Source organism: Amblyomma maculatum, chromosome 7 (assembly GCF_055883805.1).
Source record: "Amblyomma maculatum isolate TAMU_Amacu chromosome 7, ASM5588380v1, whole genome shotgun sequence".
Taxonomy (NCBI): Eukaryota; Metazoa; Arthropoda; class Arachnida; order Ixodida; family Ixodidae; genus Amblyomma; species Amblyomma maculatum.
This window is the reverse complement of record NC_139350.1, coordinates 95,707,359-95,729,208: the sequence shown is the minus strand read 5'-3', so window position 1 is coordinate 95,729,208 and position 21,850 is coordinate 95,707,359. Positions and strand designations below refer to the sequence as shown.

General features: G+C 46.6%; 1 protein-coding gene across 1 annotated transcript; it reads left to right on the top strand.

Moving 5' to 3' along the window:
• The first annotated feature begins 4,373 nt into the window (after nucleotides 1–4,373).
• Nucleotides 4,374–5,094, top strand: LOC146183994 (uncharacterized). Its single transcript, XM_084608462.1, has one exon. It carries the CDS (start codon nucleotides 4,390–4,392, stop codon nucleotides 5,092–5,094), a length of 705 nt encoding a protein of 234 aa, XP_084464588.1. The 5' UTR covers nucleotides 4,374–4,389.
• Nucleotides 5,095–21,850: the final 16,756 nt, after the last annotated feature.

Sequence of the window (21,850 nt, the reverse complement as noted above, 5' to 3'; positions counted from 1 at the left end):
ACTTGGGAAGGGGAAAGAAAGAAGAAAAAAGATTATGATGGGTGACGACGCGGGAGAAGGCAGATGAAATATATATACAGGCACAGTAGCTTGCTTTACAAGCGCGATTCAGCTCTGCTGGCGCTAAAAAAGGCAAAGAGCACGCACTGCCTGGACACCCTTCACCTTGTCCTGCCAAGCGCCCAGCAGCAGTTCCTCCGACAGAGGCCTCTTGTTAAACGCTTGAAGGAAGCGGCTAGCACACTTCTTTCGAACGCATACACTGGGCACACCAATAATATATGATCCACAGTCTCTGGGATGCCACAAGTTGAACATTGCGGCGAGTCCACCTCTCTAATTAAATGTAAGTACTTGCACGTGAAAGCCACGTTTAAACGAAGACTATGTAGCAAGCATTCCTGATGACGCGGAATATCACGCGGAACATAAAATTTCATTGTTCAATCAAGCCTTTTTTAGACGAATGTGTCGGGCGTCTGGCCGGGCCCAGTAAGCTGCTGTAGCATTCTTCATTAAGAAGGCACGTCTTATCCGCTCTTGAGAAAGGCACAGCTGTTTGGAGGCCACTGCTGAGTGCGCTTTTCGCTTCAACATAGGCCTCTTCATTCCCATGGAGCCCGCAGTGGGCAGCGATCCATTGAAACATCATCCTGTGGCCTTGCAGCTGGGCAGATTTCAGGAGCTCCATAATGTTTAGTGTCGGGCACTGGTAGGCAGTGTGGCGTAAGACGTTTTCCAAAATTTGCAATGCTGTCTTTGCGGCCGTGCATATACACCATTTCTGAGGTTGTTCCCCACATATGTAGCGAATAGATTCCGGAATGGCTACAAGTTCAGCAGCGATTGATGTAGAAGTATGTCCCAAAAGGCAATGTAGAGTCGTTTTCTGAGCAGGTATGACCACAGCTGCAACGGATGCCTGTGCCGACACAGATCCATCGGTGTATACGTGAATATAATCAGGATATTCTGACCAGATGTGCGCAGAGTAAGTTGTTTGAGTCCATCCCATACAAAAATGGTCTATGTGCTCCAATGGAAAAGTTTATGGTCAGCTATGTCTATATATAATCTTTTATAGCCAGGTATAAAGTGCCATTGAAATATCTATAGGCAGCTATAGAAAATTCTATACCACTGTGTCTATAGCTTCTGGACCATACAAAATCTCTAGCTAACTATATAAAACCGTATGTCCATGAACCTATAGACTATTAGTCATACAGTTATCTTTAGCTGTCTATAGAAAATTGAACGGCTCGAAAGCTACAGACTGCAAGCCATAGAATCAGCTTAGCAAGCTATAAAAAACTTAATCTCCTGGAGCTATAGACAATTAGTCATGCAGTTATATTCAGCTTTCTATAGAAATTTGAATACCTCTAAAGCTACAGACTGCAAGGCATAGAATCAGTTTTACCAAGCTATAGAAAAGTTTATGCTCCTGAAGCTATAGAATATTAGTAATATAGATGTCTTTAGCTGTCTATAGAAATTTGAAAGGCTCTAAATCTACAGACTGCAAGCCATATAAGCTGCTTTAACTGGCTATAGAAAAGTGTATGCTCCAGAAGATATGGACTAGTAGCCATACAGTGTCTTTAGTTCTCTATAGAAATGTCAATGTCTCTAAAGCTACAGACTGCAAGCCATATTGTTTTTACTGGCTATAGAATATTGTATGTACCAAAAGCTATAGACCAGCAGGCGTACATCCTTTTATAAAGGTACATATATCGTGGGTTCGAATCCCTAGTACGACTTGTCCTCGAGCTTGATTAAGAGTTGTGTACTGTATGCAACGAGAAACCATATGTCCCCAACCGCAATGCTGTATGACAAATGGATTGCGTCACAGTCTTGGTATAACTGGTGGGAGCACTGTCGCCGCATGGAAGTACGCCTGCTGTGAGTACCTCCGACCCACGATGATTTTAGTCGTGGGCGACTGTTGGCCAATTTTCAGTTATTTAGGCATCGAATTCAAAATAAACGTCCAAAGATATAGAGTATGTGACACACACACGCACACGCGCGCGAATATATTATAGCTGACCATAGAAAATGCTAGAATGCAATACATTATGACACCAGAATTAGTTCATAGGTTACAGACGTCTATAGCAGGCTATAGCTTTTTGGCCCAAATTTCTCTAGCCCACCATACAGGGATTGTCTATGGCTATACCTGACCATAGGAAATGCTAAAGACTCCAGTACATAGAAAGCCATAAGTTCATAGAACAGGTTAAAAACTTCTACAGAACAGACTATACAAAACCCTAAAGACAGCCATAGAAGCGGCTACAGCTATTTGGGCCAAATTTCTATAACCGGCCATACAAAGAATTTTCAATAGCTGATCATAGGAAATTTTTGTATGGGGTGCACTAAGTGGCACAATTGATTTCTTAAGTATTCTGGGAACACGAAAGTGCACCAAAGGATTATCCATTGTCCATGGTGGTTAAGCGGGGCGATATGGGAGGGCATATCCTTTCGGTACCTGCGACTGATGGCAGCGGAGTGCACTTGTAAAACTGCAGTCCGGCCGCTCATCCAGGATCTTGCTGAGTGGGTGAAAACGGTGTCCTCTAAGTGCTCGTAATTATACACGAAGTAGTTCGTGTGACAAGTATATGGATATTGGGCGAGCATGTGCCTCTCCAACTGTGCCCTTGTTAGAGGTGCATCTGGGCTGACCAAGGCGTATTTTCAGTGCCTGCGCTTGCACGCACTCTAAAGTCCACAAGCAGGCAATGCGCATACCAGAGAGTACTGGGAGAATGTACCAGATGTAGCCAACAAACAGTCTCGTAAAGCCGTATTAAGGAGTGCTCAGTTGGACCCCATTTAATTCCAGCTATGAAACGAAGTACATGGCAAAAATTAATTAGCCTTTTCTTCACCATAGTCAAGATAGTCGGTGGTGAATAATTACTCCCAAGAATCTGTGCCTGTGTGTGTCAGCCGCTACCCAATTATTCTCCATGGAGTCGTAATACTGTACGTCTCAACCAATGAACCAAATAAACAATTAAGGCATACATTATGTAGTGAACCATGACTGCCGCATCTCAAAAAGACGGTGAGGAGAACGAGCGAGGTTACGGCGCTTGCGTAAGTCATCGTAGATTTGTCATTCGGTGATGACGTTACTGACATTGAAATAACTAAGTTACTGACATTCTAGTTTAAATCAAGAAGAAGAAATGCGCCTGGGCAGGACATGTAGTGCAAAGAGAAGATAGCCGATGGTCGCTGAGGGTAACAAACTGGATTTCGAGGGAAGGAAAGCATATCAGGGGCGGCAGAAAGTTAGGTGGGTGGATGAGGTTAAGAAGTTCGCATGGGTAAAGTGGATGCAGCTAGCACAGGACCGGGTAATTAGAGGAATACGAAAGAGGTCATTGAAGCGTCCAGGCTCTTGCGCAGGTCTACAACTACTTCGATGTAATGTTTAAATATTCGGGAAGTGCGCCCTGCCGCACTGGCGTTGCTCAGCGCGCAGCTTGCGCACCGCATGCCGGCAGAAGATATTGGCAAAACTAGCCTTCAACGCTGACTATAAGGTGAGGTCGGCCTCGTGGTTCCAGAGCCACAGGTTTGCAGCATCCGTCAATTCGAACATGTCAATAACTTGAGGCCGTCATCTCATTTCTTGTGGGTACTGACCCACTCTTATGAGGCCAGCCAGCCTTTGACGTCATGGTCCGCTGAAGATAGGAGGATCCCATTGACGCAAAGCTCCAGCGCAGATGACGGTGTCGAGGGCGAACTAGGGCTAGTAGCTTCATTCATGGTTGAGTTTCCTTTTCATATGGCGATGTGAGGAAACACTTGTTGATGAGGATATTGATGTTCTTGATATAATGATCATCGGGTCATCTGGTGAAGCATAACTTCTTTTTTCCCAATCAGCACGGCTTCCTACATGGTAGGTCTTGCGAAACACAACTGTTTGAAATGGTTACTGACCTTCATCATGCTGTTCATGTGCACTCTAAAATAGACGCCGTATTTATAGATTTCGCCAAAGCATTCGACAAAGTTCTACACATACGTCTAATAAAAAAGCTTGAAAATTTAAACATAAATTATAAGGTTATTTGTTGGATAAGGAGTTTTTTGGCTAATCGCTATCAATCGGTCTTTGTTAACAGCCATTCTTCCTCCCACTCCCCCGTTAAATCTGGAGTGCCGCAAGGGTCTGTACTCGGACCTATCTTGTTCTTAGTTTATATAAATGATATCAGCAATAACCTAAATTCCACGGTCAGATTATTTGCTGATTGTGGGGTATACAGACAGATAAATGATCGTTCAGACTGTACTCATTTACAATCAGACATTGATAAGATCAACAATTGGTGCACACAATGGCAAATGGAAATTAACACCTCAAAAACAAAACTTGTCAGATTTACCACAACATCTAACACCGAACCATTCCATTACACTTTGAACAACGTGCATATTGAATCGGTACCCATCATAAAGTATTTAGGTGTACATTTAGCATCAGACCTTTCATGGAACTGTCACTTAGATACGGTCATCTATAAGGCTTCCAAAACACTCGGCTTCCTCAGACGCAACCTGCGATTAGCTAATCCAGACACAAAGCTATTAGCATACGCCACATTAGTGCGCTCTAAATTGGAGTACGCCTCTTTAATTTGGAACCCTCATCAAGCATACCTAGTAACAAAATTGGAGTCTCTGCAAAATAAAGCCGCCCGTTTTATATCTAAAAACTATTCGCGATCAGCAAGTATAACTGAAATAAAAACAGCCCTCAACTTACCTCTTCTTGAAAGACGGAGAATGCTTTCCTTACTGTCCTTTTTCTACAAATTATATTATAGTAATTCTTCCTTTGCGTTGTATCATATCAAGCCGGCTCATCATGTATTCCCACGCATTGATCACCAACTGAAAGTGCAACCCATCTTTGCTCGAACCAATCTGTTCTTTCACTCGCCTCTCCTCCTCGCCATCCGTCAATGGAATCTGCTGCCTGCCACCATTGCATCTTCCAGTGATTATGAAACGTTTGTAACCGGACTAAAAAATCACTTCGAGCTGTAACTTTCATCTTTGCATTTCTTTTTTATGTTCGTATTAAAGCGCTGCTCTTCGAAAAACGTGAATGTTAGGTGCCATCTGTATCTTTATTTGAGTGTTTGAAGCACTAGCTTTTCAACATTTTGCGCCTGGCTATATTGTTAACCACTGTATACTTATCGCAATTTTGGATGCATTGTTTGTACTGTTGTCCCACTTTCCGCCCCCCCCCCCCCCTATGTAATGCCCGCCCGGGCCTTTAGGGTACTTGAATAAATAAATAAATAAATAAATAAATGATGGTTCGGACTTGCAAACATTCATATTATGTGAGGACAGGAAAGAAAAATAACCTACTTATTACATATGAATAAAACAAGAAGAAACAAGCAAGGAGAAAACTATATGACTGAACCGTTTATTAGACGAAATCAGCCTCGGTTTAACCCCGAGCGCTTACTTTTAAGCCTCAGTCTCCGCCTTCTGCGGGGACAGTAACCAATAAGAAATCAGACAACACCTCTCTCCAATCGTTGGTCAGGGAAATGGAAATAACGTTTCCATCAGCTAATAAAAGACGGGGAAAGTATATCGGCTAATCAAATACTTGGAAAAGGAGAGGTCCCGAGCAAGTATACAAACAGCACTGGAGTTACCATATTCCGAACCTTTGCCTTCCCTTATGTTTTCTCCCCCGCACATGGGCATCGGGACAAGCGTATTCCGCAGGAACAATCGCTTAAGGTTCTTTATAAAAAAAGCTGTTATTAAGGGGTCAAACATTCAATGACAACACCAGCCTAACCAAGCACCTCTTCTGAGCATATGAAGCTCAAACGCCACTTCGAGTACCAGTCAGTCACCATTCACCTGATTCTGACAACAAGCATGCACATCAGCACAGAGAATGACGCACACGTATAGGGAAACAAGAAAGCATAAAAAACGCTCACTGGCCGCAGAAATGACATTCAACACTGTTTTACGTGGGTCCGCGGATGAGCTCCGGGTCGCATTAGATGACTGATTAACACACGTGTGACAATGCTCTACTTAATGCAGACATGAGGCCGCTTTATTTCTTACAACCCCTCCAGAGCAGCCAGGCTGCTCATAGCGGCTGTTTGCATTCTGATAAGGTTGACGGTTTCGCAAGTTGCACCTACAAGCAAGCACACTGACTGATAGGTGTCAACAGATGACGTGTCTACGGACATGGATACCGGAGGGGCTCAAGAAAGTGCGTCTGCCGGAGAGTTGTTCGCCAGGCACAAACACCAAATGCACATTATATGGCAGGAGACGTCGGATCATCAACCCCAGAAGGGGTTGATGATCAGTTTCAGCCTGAAAGGACGCCCATACAAAACCTAATGGAAGTTCTCAGCACCGTATACAGCGGCCAAACGTTCTTATTCGATCTGTGCGTACCTTTGTTGAGCACTTTAAAGTTTTGCCAATGCGTATGCAACAGGTTTGTCTTGCTGCATCACCACTGCTCCCAGGTCATATGAGCTGGCGTCGACAGACGTCACAATCTGAGTTTTGTCAAAAAAACCCAGAATTGAAATCTGTGCGAGTGACCGCTTTATATCTTCAAAGCACTTATGTGTGTTTGCATCCCACAGCGAAGGTGTGCCTTTGTGAAGCAGCTGCCTGAGTTTATAACTTCGTTGAGATAGCTTTGTTAGAAATTTAGCCATGCCAAGAAAATGCTGAGCTCCTGTCGGTTGGCCGGCTGGGGATACCGCGTGATGGCTTCCAATTTGGTTGCATCTGCTCTGACTTCATCAGCAGAAAGCACATGACCAAGGTAGTTGATCTCAGGCACTGACAACTTCAGGTTGTCTTTTTTGAACCTCAAGTTGGCCTGATGAGCCTTCTCTAGCACTTGCCGTAACTGTGTGCAGTGTTCAGACATGCAGCGTGAGGCAATCAAGATGTCAAAGTATGGGTTGATGCTTTCTTCTCATGTATACACTTGATCCATCACGTGCAGAAACATCTCAGGGGCACAACTCAAACCGAATGGCATCACGAGAAACCTGTAACGTCCAGAGTGTTTTGAATGTACACAGCCGAGGACTGTCATCCTCGAGCTTAATGTGATGAAAGGCATGTAAGGCATCTAGCAGGGTGAATATCGAAAAGCCATGCAACTTTGTGAGGACAGTTTCAAACGTTGGAATATTGTAGTATGTCCTCTTGATTGCCTCAGTGAGGTTTTGTGGCTCGAGGCAGATCTGAAGAGATTCATCCTTTTTGGTCACTACAACAACTGGGCTAACCCAATCTGTGGGTTCTGTGACCCTTATGATCGCACGTTCTTCCTCTTGGCGCTGATATTCTTGCTTGACTGTGTCTTCAATTGCCGATGGGATTTTGCGTGGTGCAGAGATAAATGGCTGTGCCTTTTAATTTAGCGTTATTGTGAATTCTCCAGGAAGGCTTCCTGTTCTCTCAAACATGTCACTTTACTCTTCAATTATGTTCCTTGGTGTCTCACTACTTGTTGGCGTGTAATGAGCTAGGCTGTAGTCTAACTGGCTGACGCGCTGAATTAGCTTCAACTTAATTCCGACAGGCATCTAGCCCCACGACGTGAGCACCTGGAAATTCAGTTACGCTTAACTTCAATTTTGCTGACGTACCTGCGAGTTGCAGTGGAGAAAACGCTCTCCCCTCAATGCCAGTGGTTAACTAGTGTAAGTGGTTACGCCGGTGCAGGGATCACTCAGCAGTGCAGGATCGGGCCATTTCAGGAGTTCGTTTGCAGATATGAGGTTCACATCTGACCCAGTGTCCAGTTTGAACGAGATGTCATGCCCGTTCACTTGGATCGTTGGAGCCGTGAAGACGAGTGGCGGACGGCACGAGCGGTCAGCACATCTAACAAGAGAGCCCCACTTGAGGCGTGTCACCCTATAATGCTCGCACAACTCGTGACTGGTCCGGGTGCCATTGGCGAGGTTGCTGTGGCTGCCGACGCAATTGTAACAGTACAGAAGAAGATGAAGTTTAGAACACAAGTGAAGGAGAAAGACGTTGGATAAAGACTCTCATGCCGGACGCGCTGCCGTTGATCAGCTGAGCTCCCTGTCCTATCGTTGTGTTGTTCAGCGCTCCGACGTCTTACCCCCGTCGTAACAAATTGGTGGAGGTGCTGGGGCCGACTACTCTCAAGACGCATTCTCAACCGCTGGAGCCTCGTCGGAGCCGTCGCCTCGCTGGTCTCCCACCCTTTTCAACAAGAATGCAGCATACTACCGAGCAGCCCCGAACATCAACACGGGACCCTCTACCCCATCTCGCGATGTGCCACCGACCACCACGAATGCGACGCTACCATTTCGCGAGCCTCGTTTCTTTGCCGGCCAAGCAGGAGAAGGTGTTGATGACTGGCTCACTCATTATGAACGTGTGAGCCGCTATAACCGCTGGGATTCAGTGGCTAAACTAGCCAATGTAGTCTTCTTTGACGCAAACCGCCTTGATGTGATATGAGAACCACAAGGACTCCCTGACAACTTGGGAATGTTTTGTCAAAGCAATCAAGGAATGTTTCGGTGACCTAGCTGCAAAGAAGAAACAGGCCGAGCAGACACTTGCTCAGAGGGCCCAGACAGCCGGAGAAACTTGCACCCCCTACATAGAGGCCATACTCAAGTTGTGCAAGACCGTCGACAGCAGGATGACTGAAGACGATAAAGTAGGCCATCTGGTCAAGGGAATTGCGGAAAATGTCTACCACTTCCTCATTGCCAAGGAAAACTTGAGTTCGGTCTCTGACGTTATCCGGCACTGCGGAACATTCGAGGCCCTAAAGACTCGCCGCATTACACTGAAATTTGGACGGCTCGCAAATGTGACTACAGTGGCTAGTATTGAAGAATCGCCATCTCAAAGCCTCCTGTGCGCCATCCGTGAAATTGTTCGAGATGAGATGTCACAACGTGAGCAGCTTGCCCGGCCCAATGGCTTCGGAGGGGACGTATATGCTCTTCCAACCTATGGGGGCGCGTGCCCGCCGATGTCCGCGAATGTCACCGACTTTGCCTGCCGCGAAGACCTATACACTCCGCGACCAAGACCGGGAGAGAGTTTCCAACAATTCTCTTGCCATCAGCGTAGAGATCCTCGCCCTTACTTCTATCGTACATCGCGCCAACCGCCGGACAACTACATCATCCCGGAACCACCATCTAGATATTCGTCGCGACCTATCATGCAGGAACCAGCTGACACGCCACTTTTTGACCGACCTCTTCCAGTGTGCTACCGGTGTGGTTCCGCGGGTCACATTTCCCGCTACTGCAATCGGCGCACATCTTTCCGGAATACCCCGACGGCATCCAACCGACGCATCGTCCAGCCCTACATCGACAGCTATCGGCCAGAACATCCCTTCCGGAGGGGCCGTTTTCAAAATGAAGGGCCCCGCAGCCATTCGCCAGCGTCTGACCGTAGTGTTACACCACCTCCGTCATTTCGTGTGAGCCGCTCCCCGCCTCCACAGCGCCGATCTCCGCTACCAATGACGGAAAACTAGCCAGCGCGGCCAATGGAGGTGAGGTCGCTGGTCAATGTGCGCTGATACCTATTATTCCTCCGTCTGTGTGCATGATAAAGAACAAGGTCAATGTTATTGTTGATGGTTTGCCAACGATGGCGTTGGTAGACACTGGTGCTAGTTTCAGTAATGAGTTTAGATTTTAAGAACCTTTTGAAGAACAGAGTTATGTTTGTTTGGGAAAAAACTGCAAATTTTTATGGGGTAAGTGGAGAGTTGTTGTATCCGCTTGCGGTATGCAGCGGTAAAGTTTCTTCGGGGGGCACAGTATTTCCGGCGGAGTTTGCAGTACTGCCTCGATCTACGCACGACGTAATCTTGGGAATTTACTTCCTGCTTATATGCGGCGCTAGAGTTGATTGTCGAACGAGAGAGCTAAGTGTTAGTGGTTCTCTTCCTCGTGAACTTTTGGAAGAGACATCAAATTATGAAGATGTTTTGTGTGTGTGTGATGAAGTCGTCATACCGCTACATTCTGCAGTGTGTGTCCAGGTGTCCTGCTCCCGTGCTATTAACGACTCTTTTGAGGCTACTGTGGCGCCTCTTAATTTACAGTGCGTAAAGAAAAATGCGTTAGTTCCGCATTGTTTGGTTCGCGTGAAAGAGGTCCTTACCGGACTGTGGACTCAGCTCATCGGAACCAGCTATTTTTCCAGCGGGCTCCAAACTAGCTTCATGTAGCGCAACTCTCCCGAATTGTGTAGCTGTCGTTACTCCTTCCCTAGACAGCCCCGCTACTAACTCCCCTGCTGACGAAAAGCTTCTTCCGATGACCAGCGCATCGTTGAACACCTCACAACAAAGGGATATTGAAGAACCTCTTGTCCCAGCCCCTATCCGTCTTTGATTTCGCACTGTCCGACGGCTCGCAACGTTTTCCGCTGTCGAGCGCACGCCACAGGATTGACACGGGATCTGCCCATCCGATCCGTCAAAAGCCGTACCGTGTGTCGCCATCAGAGCGTAAGAGCGTCACCGAGCAAGTCCAAGACATGTTGAACAGGGGCGTAATACAGGAATCCTCCAGTCCTTGGGCTGCTCCTACAATATTGGTGAAGAAAAAGACGGAACATGCAGGTTCTTCACTGACTATCGTCGCCTCAACTCCGTCACTAAAAATGATGTGTATCCTCTCCCGCGCATCGACGATGCCGTAAAGTGCCTTTTCTCCGCGTCTTATTTCTCTTCAGTTGATTTTCGGTCGAGGTATTGGCAGATTCCGATGGACCCTGCTGCCCTGCTGACAAGGAAAAAACTGCATTTGTTACGCCGGAGGGCCTATTTGAATGTAACGTGATGCCCTTCGGCCTATGTAATGCGCCGGCCACATTTGAAAGATTTGTGGACACAATACTTTGTGGCCTCAAGTGGGAAATTTGCATGTGCTATTTAGATGATGTTGTTATTTTTGGCCGGACCTTTAGTGAACATAACACGCGACTCGCTGTTGTTTTAGATTGCCTACGGAAGGCTGGCCTTGTCCTGATTTCCAAAATGTGCCGTTTTGGTGAACGTCAATCGCTGGTAAGCGGGCATCTCGTCGACCGCGATTGACTTCGGCCAGATCCATAGAAGACTGCAGCAGTTGCAGCATTCCAACGACCACAGGCTCATAAGGAGCTCCGCAGTTTTCTGGGGCTGTGTTCCTACTTCCGAGGATTCGTCCCAAAGTTTGCCGACGTCGCCTACCCTCTGGCATCCCTTCTACAAAAGGACGTCCCTTTCGATTGGACCTCAGATTGTGACGCCTCTTTCCGCCAACTAAAGTTTCTGCTTACGTCACATTCCATACTACGGCACTTCAACCCCTCCGCTCCGACTGAAGTCCACACTGATGCAAGTGGGATTGGTGTTGGCGCTGCGCTTGTGCAACGTTCGACAAAAGGCGAGCATGTAATTGCGTATGCAAGCCGTTCCCTCAGCAAACCTGAGCGTAGCTACACTTTTACGGAGCAGGAGTGCCTTGGTGTAGTTTTCGCTGTTCAGCAGTTTTGGTGCTACCTATATGGACGCTATTTCACGGTTGTGACGGACCATCATGCCCTGTGTGGCTCGTCAACCTTCGTGATCCATCTGGTCGTCTGGCACGCTGGGCCCTTCGTCTGCAGGAGTACGACTTCACTGTTTCGTACAAGAGTGGCCGCAAACACGCCGATGCAGACTGTCTTTCACGTCCTCCTCTTCCTATGACAGAATGTGACTCTGGTGATTTCGATCACTACATCGCCTCCGTCGTGCCCGAGTTTCCCGACGCCTCGGCTCTGCGGACTGCGCACGAGACCGACAAAAGCCTCGAGCCACTGCTTGCGGAGGCGCGGGATTCCACTGCTTCCAGCCCATTTTGTCTCTGTGATGGCCTTTTGTACAAAAAGGCTTTCTCAAACACCGGCACGAAGTTTCTGCTTGTGGTTCCATAAAGCTACCGCTCGTGCATCTTACGTGCCATGCACGACGACCCCACTTCCGGTCACCTGGGCTTTGCACGAACGCTCCATCGTGCCCGCGACCGGTTTTATTGGCCGAAGATGCGCCAGACGACTGAGCGATATGTGGCGAGCTGCACTGAGTGCCAACGACACAAACATCCTACGTCCACGCCACAGGGCCTGCTACATCCTGTCACTCCACCACGGGGCGCATTTGAGAAAATCGGAATCGACCTTATCGGTCCCTTCCCGAAGTCATCCGACGGAAATCGTTGGATCGTGGTTTGTGCCGACTACCTCACCCGCTACTGCGAAACAGCAGCTCTTCCTTCAGCCACCGCTCATCACGTGTCCCTGTTCTTGCTCCGTTCTGTTATCATCCGCCATGGACCTCCGCGAGTGATCATCAGTGACCGAGGTCGCCAGTTTATGGCAGATGTTGTGAAAGAGCTTCTTCGTTTGTGTGCGTCGCATTTTCGGCATTCTACACCGTATCACCCTCAAACCAACGGCTTGACGGAGCGCACAAACCGCACACTCACAAACATGCTATCTATGTACATTGCATCTGACCAAAAGAATTGAGATACTATACTGCCGTTTATAACGTTTGCATTCAACACTGCAACACATGCGACGACTGGCTACAGCCCGTTCTTCCTCCTATATGCCCGTGCTCCTCGGTATTGTCTAGACACCATTCTTCCTTACTCCGTCCATGACGAACCGTGCATTGCGGAAACGAGCCGAAGAAGCTCGCCGTCTCGCCCGTTTGCGAATTCTCGCTTCGCAAGAGCGTTAAAAAGCTCGGTACGACAGCCGGCATAACCATGTGTCTTACGTCCCTGGAGATTTAGTGTGGCTTTGGCGACCTCTCCGAAAGCGTGGTTTAGCCCAGGAAATGATGGCGCATTACGCTGGCCCCTACGTTGTGGTTGAATGCGTCAGTGAAGTGAACTACCAAATAGCACGTATGACAGCAAGTAGTCGTCGTTCAGTCAGAACCGAAGTTGCCCATGTCGCCCGGATGAAGCCGTGTCACTCTCGTGGAAACGAATAACTACCTCGCCGAGGGGCTTCGTCCGCCCAGGGGGAAAATGTAACAGTACAGAAGAAGGTGAAGTTTAGAACACAAGTGAAGGAGAAAGATGTTGGAAAAAGACTCTCGTGCCGGACGCGCTGCCGTTGGTCAGCTGAGCTCTCTGCCATATCGTTGTGTTGTTCAGCGCTGCGACGTCTTACCCCCGTCGTAACAAAATGTAGCATAGTGGTTGGGTTTGCCACAGTTGTAGCATTGTTGGCAAAATGCCGGGCACTGCCGAGGCTGGTGCTGCTGGCCACACCTCGAGCACATTCTTTGTGCGTTAGCATGATGCTGTGGCAGTTGGCGGTACGATGTCGCACCTCCCCAGGGCTGTTTCAATTTATCCTTTCGTTGCAAGCCAGGTTGGTTGCGCCAATCCAGTGCGAGTACTTCACTTTTCTGCAGTTGTATTTCTTGAGCGTACGCCTAGGACAATTAGGCTGCCCTGCACTGGTCCATAACTTTCTCCAGCATGAGTCTTTTTACGCAGAAAACTTACCCTGAGCGCGCTGTCGTTTATTCCATGGATTACCCGGTCCGTATTCAACCAGTCGCGTGCGGTGCCAAATTCACACTGATCTGCTTGCTTGGCAACTGCCAGCGCAAATCCTTCGAAACTCTGACCTGTCGTCTGGCTCAAGTTGTGAAATACGTAAGACGCATGTGTCGTCTCGCGGTACTTTGCGAAGTGCTGGTCGAGACGTTACACGACGTCTTTGAATTTCCGGTGCGCTGACGAAAATACGAGGGTCTGGTACTCCATCAAGAGCTTCGGCCCTCCGACGTGTAGCAGCAGCGCCAGCCGCGTCTCGTCTTCCTTGTGGTATTTTGTCGCCACCTCGAAAATGTCGAACTTTTGTTTCCAATTTCTCTAGTATGGTGCGGGGTTGGAGCTTGACGACAACGGCGGGATCGGTGACGGAAACTTTGCCATAAAACATAAATATGGTTATCTGCCCAGCGGTGAAACCACTTCTGACACTATGGTTATTTTATTTATTTATTATTTATTTATTTATTTATACAGTACTGCAGGCCTCACTGCGGCCCAGGCTGGAGGGGCATACAAAGTACAGATTAATTACTTTAGCAGACGTAAGAACAAAAGGACCAAATTAATACTGTGCACAATAGCAATGCAGCCTACCAGCTGCGATAACAAAATGGGTAAAAAGAACACTCGGTTTTGTAACCAAACAATTCCCAAAACTAAAAATGAAAAGTAAATGTACAAATAAACCGTCAGTACAGTTTAGGCAGTGAGAAGGAATAACACAAAGATCAGGAGTAATTACTAATTCACCAGAAAATAAAATCAGTAATTCAAATGGTCAACGGAATCAATACAGTTTAGTAGCGGCTGAGGTAAATTATTCCCTTCACTTATAGTGCGTGGGAAAAAAGAATATTTAAAAATGTTAGTTCTGGCATTATAGGGAGTCAGACAGTCAGCATAACGATGACGTGTTCGACATGCTGCCATTGGCGTTACATAAGGCTGAGGAGTGAGGATGAGGAGATTATTTTTAAGAAGAAAAAGAAATTTCAGCCGTTGTATCTTATTTTCAATGCCTGAATGCCATGTTGTCTCATTTTTTCTGTCGGGGAATCAGTTCGAAAAATAAATCTAATTGCTTTACGCTGTATTCTTTCTAGTGCATCAATGTTCTTTTTTGTGTAAGGGTCCCACACTATACAGGCATACTCCAGTTTCGGTCTTATTAGTGATGCGTAGGCTAAAAGTTTAGTTTCAGCGGGAGCTTGTTTTAGTTCATGAAGTAGAAGACAAAGTTTAACGAAAGGCTGAGTCACATACGTTAGAAATGTGAATGTTCCATTTCAGGTTATGAGTTATTGTGACGCCAAGATATTTGTATTCCCTAACCTCGGTTAGTGACTCAGATCCAAGAGTGTAAGGAAACGATAGGCTATTTAATTTTTAGTTATCTTCATGTAAACTGTTTTGTTATCATTTACTTCCATGTTCCAACAATTGCACCAAGAAAGAAGGTTTTGAAGATGCTTTTTCAGGGTTATCTGATCATCGCGACCGGTTACCTCACTGAATAGTACACAATCATCGGCCAACAATTTTATTTGAACTAGTTCTGTGACAACGCTGGCAATGTCATTAATATAAATGAAGAATAATAAAGGCCCTAAAACACTACCCTGAGGGACGCCTGAGGCAACTGGAAGTTCATTGCAATGGTAAGTATCGATACTAAAAACTATTTTCGGTTAGTGAGGTATGCTAAAACCCAATTAACAATGAAACAAGGAAGGTTAATTATTCGAAGTTTTCAATTAACCTAGAGTGTGAAACAAGGTAAAATGCTCTCATGAAATCTAAAAATATTACATCTACCTAGCTGGATTTGTCTTGAATATTCGCAAAAGAATGGATAACCGATGTTAATTGGGTGACAGTAGAAAAACCTTTTCGAAAACCATGTTGCTCAGGTGAGAGTACACTGTTATCATTTAAGAATTTAGTAATGTAGTTAGCTATGATGTGTTCCAGCATCTTACAGCATGATGATAGCGATATTGGGCGATAGTTATTTATCAGTGTTACGTCCCCTTTCTTAGACACAGGTACTACGCCTGCAGTTAGCAAGTCAATAGGAAGAGTTGCTGTAGATAATGAAGCATGAAAAATGATCACAAAGTTGGACACCATTGCTGCGTATCGGCGAAGAAATTATTCGATATATTGTCAGGACCAGGAGTTGTTTTGTTTTTTAAGTTAAGAAGCATGGACACTACGCCCGGTACAGATACAAGCTCCGAGTTTGCACCGGACAAAGAAAAAATGGGAATCGAAATATCACTTGTATTTTCAAAGACACTATGGAAGTATGTATTGAAATAATCCGCAATACTTTGCTTTTCGACCATAAGAATGCCGCCATCTACTATTTGTTCTATTGGTTTTTTTTTACTCAAATATGTGCAAAATGTTTGTGGCGCGGTGCGAATAAAATTGGGCAGAGTGCGGTTAAAATATCGCCGTTTAGCATGCCCAATAGACGAGCCTAATTTATCTCTCGCGGTTTGAATTTGTGTTATAAGGTCGTTCTTTCATCTCCAGCGTTTAATCTTTTTTTTCAAGTGAATGGCTTACCGCCTAACCCAAGGAATAACTTTCGCTGTTTTCTCAGTTTTGCTTGGTACAAAATTTTTAACACAGTATAAGTTCTTTAAACCTGTCGCAAAGTTCTATAACATTGTTTCCTTTAAAATTGCTGAGGTGAAAATCTGTTTAATCTAAAATCGATTCATCCCTGGCACGCGAAAAGTCTTTCACTAAAACACTTTTTGCTTTTCTGGGATTGCATTTTTCCGAGCAGCATGAAAAACATAGAATTTAATGATCAGATATACCGCGTTCAAAAGGCACAGAACTTTTCGACAGTTCTATTCACAAACACGAGGTCAAGTATTGATGACGGAAGATCCCTGCACTCGCGTGGGTAAAGTTACAACTTGATGTACATTGGGGTTAAGTGGAGAAATATGGGAGAGGCCTTCGCCCTGCAGTGGGTATAGTCAGGCTGATGATGATGATGTAAATTGAGGCAGAGAATTATGCCACGCATATAACTGACATGGGGAGTAAGTTCAGTGCAAGAAGTATTATTATCCCAATTAACTCCTGGAAGATTGAAGTCTCCTAACAGGAATATTTTTTGTGCGTGAACGAAGTGATATGCATACGCAAATCACTCATGAATTGGAGCGGTGAACCGGGTGCTCGATAAACGGCAAACAGGAAAGATTGTCCCCAACAAGAAATTTTTAGGCTAATAGTTTCTATATCGTCAGCCTAACGCAAAACAGTGGACGGCATATTTTTGTTTATACAAGCAAAGCCACCCCACCTCCTCTAGTCGATCTGTCGCGTCGAAAAACACGATAAGATGGTGGGAACACGACATCAACATATATTCCGCTGTGCAGCCATATTTCGGTTAAAACAACTATATGTGGACTATAACCTATGATAATAGCCTCAAGTTGATTACATTTATAAACAATAACACGGGCATTGATGTTTATAATACGGAGTTCTTTAATATCTGCATAGTGAAGTCACTCCTTCTTAGAATTGTTGTGCTTTCCAACTTTTACTCGTGCAATCTCCGTATCATCCCAAAAAAAAAGTTTATTATCAATGCGGAGTTTTTCGTGAATTAAGCTTACTTTCCTTTTTTGTTGTCTTTCCTCTGAAGCACTGTACCACAAAAGTTTACCCTTCCTGAGCGTATCTCGCGAATAGTCCTCTTTTACACATGTATTGGAACCTTTTAATTTGTGATCAATCTTCATAATCCTGTACTTCAAAGATTACGAAGAAAACAACCACATGACTGGTCGCGATCTGCCAGACCGACCAAGCCGGGGAATTCTGCAAACTGATTTACATGTGACTTCAAGTTTAGCGGAAAAAATTTCAGAGTTTGTTGCGCCAATCAGCCTCGGTTTCATCTTCGTGCTCAAGCACGCCAATTACCACTAGATTTGATTGTCTACTCCGGTCCTCCAAGTCAGTTCTCTTGGCCTCCAAGAATTTTACCGTTCGTTCAAGGCTGTCCACGCGCGCAGTTTGCTTTTCTATTTCTAAGGAGCGGATATCCCACTCCCCAAGACGTTTCTCCATATTTGTCTGCTGTGTACGGAGGGCTGCCACATCCTCAGCGAGCTTATTCGGACCTAAGAGCAATTTTTCAGGACACTCACGAGCGCTAGACTCATCGGGATTAGGGCCTGGATATACCTCAACGTCTCCGCACAAGCGAAGAAAGCACATACAGTAAATATCATCAGTAATATCATAATGCCCACTGAAGTTGAATGCTTGTAGCTGCTGTTTTATAGTTCGATGTGGTGAACAAACGTGAAAGCTAGATGGCGCTGTCGGAACGAAACGAGGCAGTGAAGATATAACGCCAGGGAATCGAGGCGCTGAGCACTGCGCACACGAACCTCACCCAAACGATCACCATGCTGCTGGCGAACCCACCAGAGCAAAGAGAGTTGGTAGCCGGTTTCATACTGTCCGGCAGCAACGTGATTGGGCCTCTAGGCACTAGCCATGCATTGTTGAGCGAGGTGACAGTCAGGAGGGGGTCATGTGGAGAGGGATTCCATTGCGTCAGAATGAATTGTACTTGAGGCATACTTGCAAAACAGAGCACACGAGCAACACCCAAATGGTCGCCATGCCGCTGGCGAACCCACAGCAGAGAAGAGAACTGGTAGCTGGTTTTATACAGTCCGGCAGCCACGTGATTGGGCCTCTGGACATAAGCCATGCATTGTTGAGTGAGGTGACAGTCAGGAAGATGTCATGTGAACATGGATTCCATTACGACGGAATGATAATTGTGCTTGAGCCCTACTTGCAAAACAGAGCACACGAACCTCACCCAAATGGTCGCCATGCCGCTGGCGAACCCACAGAAGAGAAGAGAACAGGCTGCCGGTTTTATACTCTCCGGCAACCACGTGATTGGGACTCTAGACAAGCCATGCATTGTTGAGCGAGGTGACAGTCACGAAGGTGTCATGTGAAGATGGATTCCATTGCGTCGGAATGATAATTGTACTTGAGGCCTACTTGCAAAACAGAGCACAGGAACCTTACCCAAATGGTCGCCATGCCGCTGGCGAACCCACAGAAAAGAGAACTGGTAGCCGGTTTTATACTGTCCGGCAGCCACGGGATTGGGCCTCTAGACAAGCCATGAATTGTTGAGCGAGGTGACAGTCAGGAAGGTGTCATGTGAAGATGGATTCCATTACGTCGGAATGATAATTGTGCTTGAGGCCTACTTGCAGAGCACACGAACCTTACCCGAATGGTCGCCAAGCCGCGGGCGAACCCACAGAAGAGAACTGGTAACCGATTTTATATTGTCCGGCAGCCACGTGATTGGGACTCTAGACATAAGCCATGCATTGTTAAGCGAGGTGACAGTGAAGAAGGTGTCATGTGAAGATGGATTCTATTGCGTCGGAATGATAATTGTGCTTGAGGCCTTCTTGCAAAACAGAGCACACGAACCTCACCCAAATGGTCGCCATGCCGCTGGCGAACACACAGAAGAGAAGAGAACTGGCTGCCGGTTTTATACTCTCCGGCAACCACGTGATTGGGACTCTAGACAAGCCATGCATTGTTGAGCGAGGTGACCGTCAGGAAGATGTCATGTGAACATGGATTCCATTACGTCGGAATGATAATTGTGATTGAGCCCTACTTGCAAAACAGAGCACACGAACCTCACCCAAATGGTCGCCATACCGCTGGCGAACCCACAGAAGAGAAGAGAACTGGCTGCCGGTTTTATACTCTCCGGCAACCACGTGATTGGGACTCTAGACAAGCCATGCATTGTTGAGCGAGGTGACAGTCAGGAAGGTGTCATGTGAAGATGGATTCTATTGCGTCGGAATGATCATTGTGCTTCAGGCCTTCTTGCAAAACAGAGCACACGAACCTCACCCAAATGGTCGCCATGCCGCTGGCGAACCCACAGAAGAGAAGAGAACTGGTAGCCTGTTTTATACTGTCCAGCAGCCACATGATTGGGCCTCTAGACATCAGCCATGCATTGTTGAGCGAGGTGGTAATCAGGAAGGGGGCATGTGAAGATAGATTCCATTACGTCGGATTGATAATTATACTTCTGGCCTGCTTGCAAAACAGAGCACACGAAATTCAGCCAGCTGCTAGCAATGCAGCTGCGGGACCCAGTTAAGAAAAAGAGAGCTGGTAGCCAGTTTCACACTGTAGGGCAGCCAAATGATTGGGCCTCTAGGCACAAGCCATGCATTGTTGAGCGAGGTAACAGTCAGGAAGGGGCATGTGAAGATAGATTCCATTGCGTCGGAATAATAATTGTACTAGAGGCCTACTTGCAAAACAGAGCACACGAACCTCACCCAAATACTCGTAATGCCTTTGGCGAACCCACTGGAGCGAAGAGAATTGGTAGCCGGTTTCATACTGTTCGACAGCCACGTGATTGGGCCTCTGGACATAAGCCATGCATTGTAGAGCGAGGTGACAGTCCGGAAGGTGTCATGTGAAGATGGATTTCATTGTGCCCGAATGATGATGATACTTGAGGCCTACTTGCAATACAGAGCACACCAACCTCACCCAAATCCTCACCATGCCGCTGGCGAACCCACTGGAGCGAAGAGAGTTCATAGCCGGATTTATACTATCCGGTAGCCACGTCACTGTGCTTCTAGGCACAAGCCATGCATTGTTGAGTAAGGCGACAGCCAGGAAGGGGTCATGTGACGATGAATTCCATTGCGTCGGAATGATAATTGTACTTGAGGCCTACTTTCAAAACAGAGCACACGAAATTCAGCCAGCTACTCGCTATAAAGCTGGCGGACCCAATTAAGGAAAAGAGAGCTGGTAGCCAGTTTCATACTGTTGGGCAGCCAAATGATTGGGCCTCTAGGCACAAGCCATGCATTGTTGTGCGAGGTTAAAGTCAGGAAGGGGGCATGTGACGGTAGATTCCATTGCGTGCGACGGAATAAAATTTTACTTGAGGCCTACATGCAAAACAGAGCACACGAACCTCACCCAAATGCTCGTCATACCATTGGCGATCCCACTGGAGCGAAGAGAATTGGTAGCCTGTTACATACTGTCCGGCAGCCACGTGATTGGGCCTCTGGACATAAGCCATGCATTGTTGAGCGAGGTTACAGTCAGGAAGGGGGCATGTGAAGATAGATTCCATTGCGTCGGAATGATAATTGTACTTGAGGCCTACTTGCAATACAGAGCACACGAACCTCACCCAAATCCTCGCCATGCCGCTGGCAAACCCACTGGAGTGAAGAGAGTTCATATCCGGATTCATACTGTCCGGCAGCCACGTCACTGTGCCTCTAGGCACAAGCCATGCATTGTTGAGTGAGGCGACAGTCAGGCAGGGGTCATGTGAAAATGAATTCCATTGCGTCGGAATGATAATTGTACTTGAGGCCTACATGCAAAACAGAGCACACGAACCTCACCCAAATGCTGGTCTTGACATTGGCGGACCCACTGGAGCGAAGAGAATTGGTAGCCGGTGTCATACTATCCGGCAGCCACGTGATTTGGCCTCTGGACATAAGCCATGCATTGTTGAGCAAGGTGACAGTCCGGAAGGTGTCATGTGAAGATGGATTTCATGGCGTCCGAATGATAATTGTACTTGAAGCCTACTTGCAAAAAAGAGCACACGAACCTCACCCAAATGCTCGTCATACCATTGGCGATCCCACTGGAGCGAGGAGAATTGGTAGCCTGTTTCATACTGTCCGGCAGCCACGTGATTGGGCCTCTGGACATAAGCCATGCATTGTTGAGCAAGGTGACAGTCAGGAAGGGGGCATGTGAAGATAGATTCCATTGCGTCGGAATGATAATTTTACTTGAGGCCTACATGCAAAACAGAGCACCCGAACCTCACCCAAATGCTGGTCTTGACATTGGCGAACCCACTGGAGCGAAGAGAATTGGTAGCCGATTTCATACTGTCCGGCAGCCACGTGATTGGGCCTCTGGACATAAGCCATGCATTGTTGAGCGAGGTGACTGTCCGGAAGGTGTCATGTGAAGATGGATTTCATGGCGTCCGAATGATAATTGTACTTGAGGCCTACTTGCAATCACGA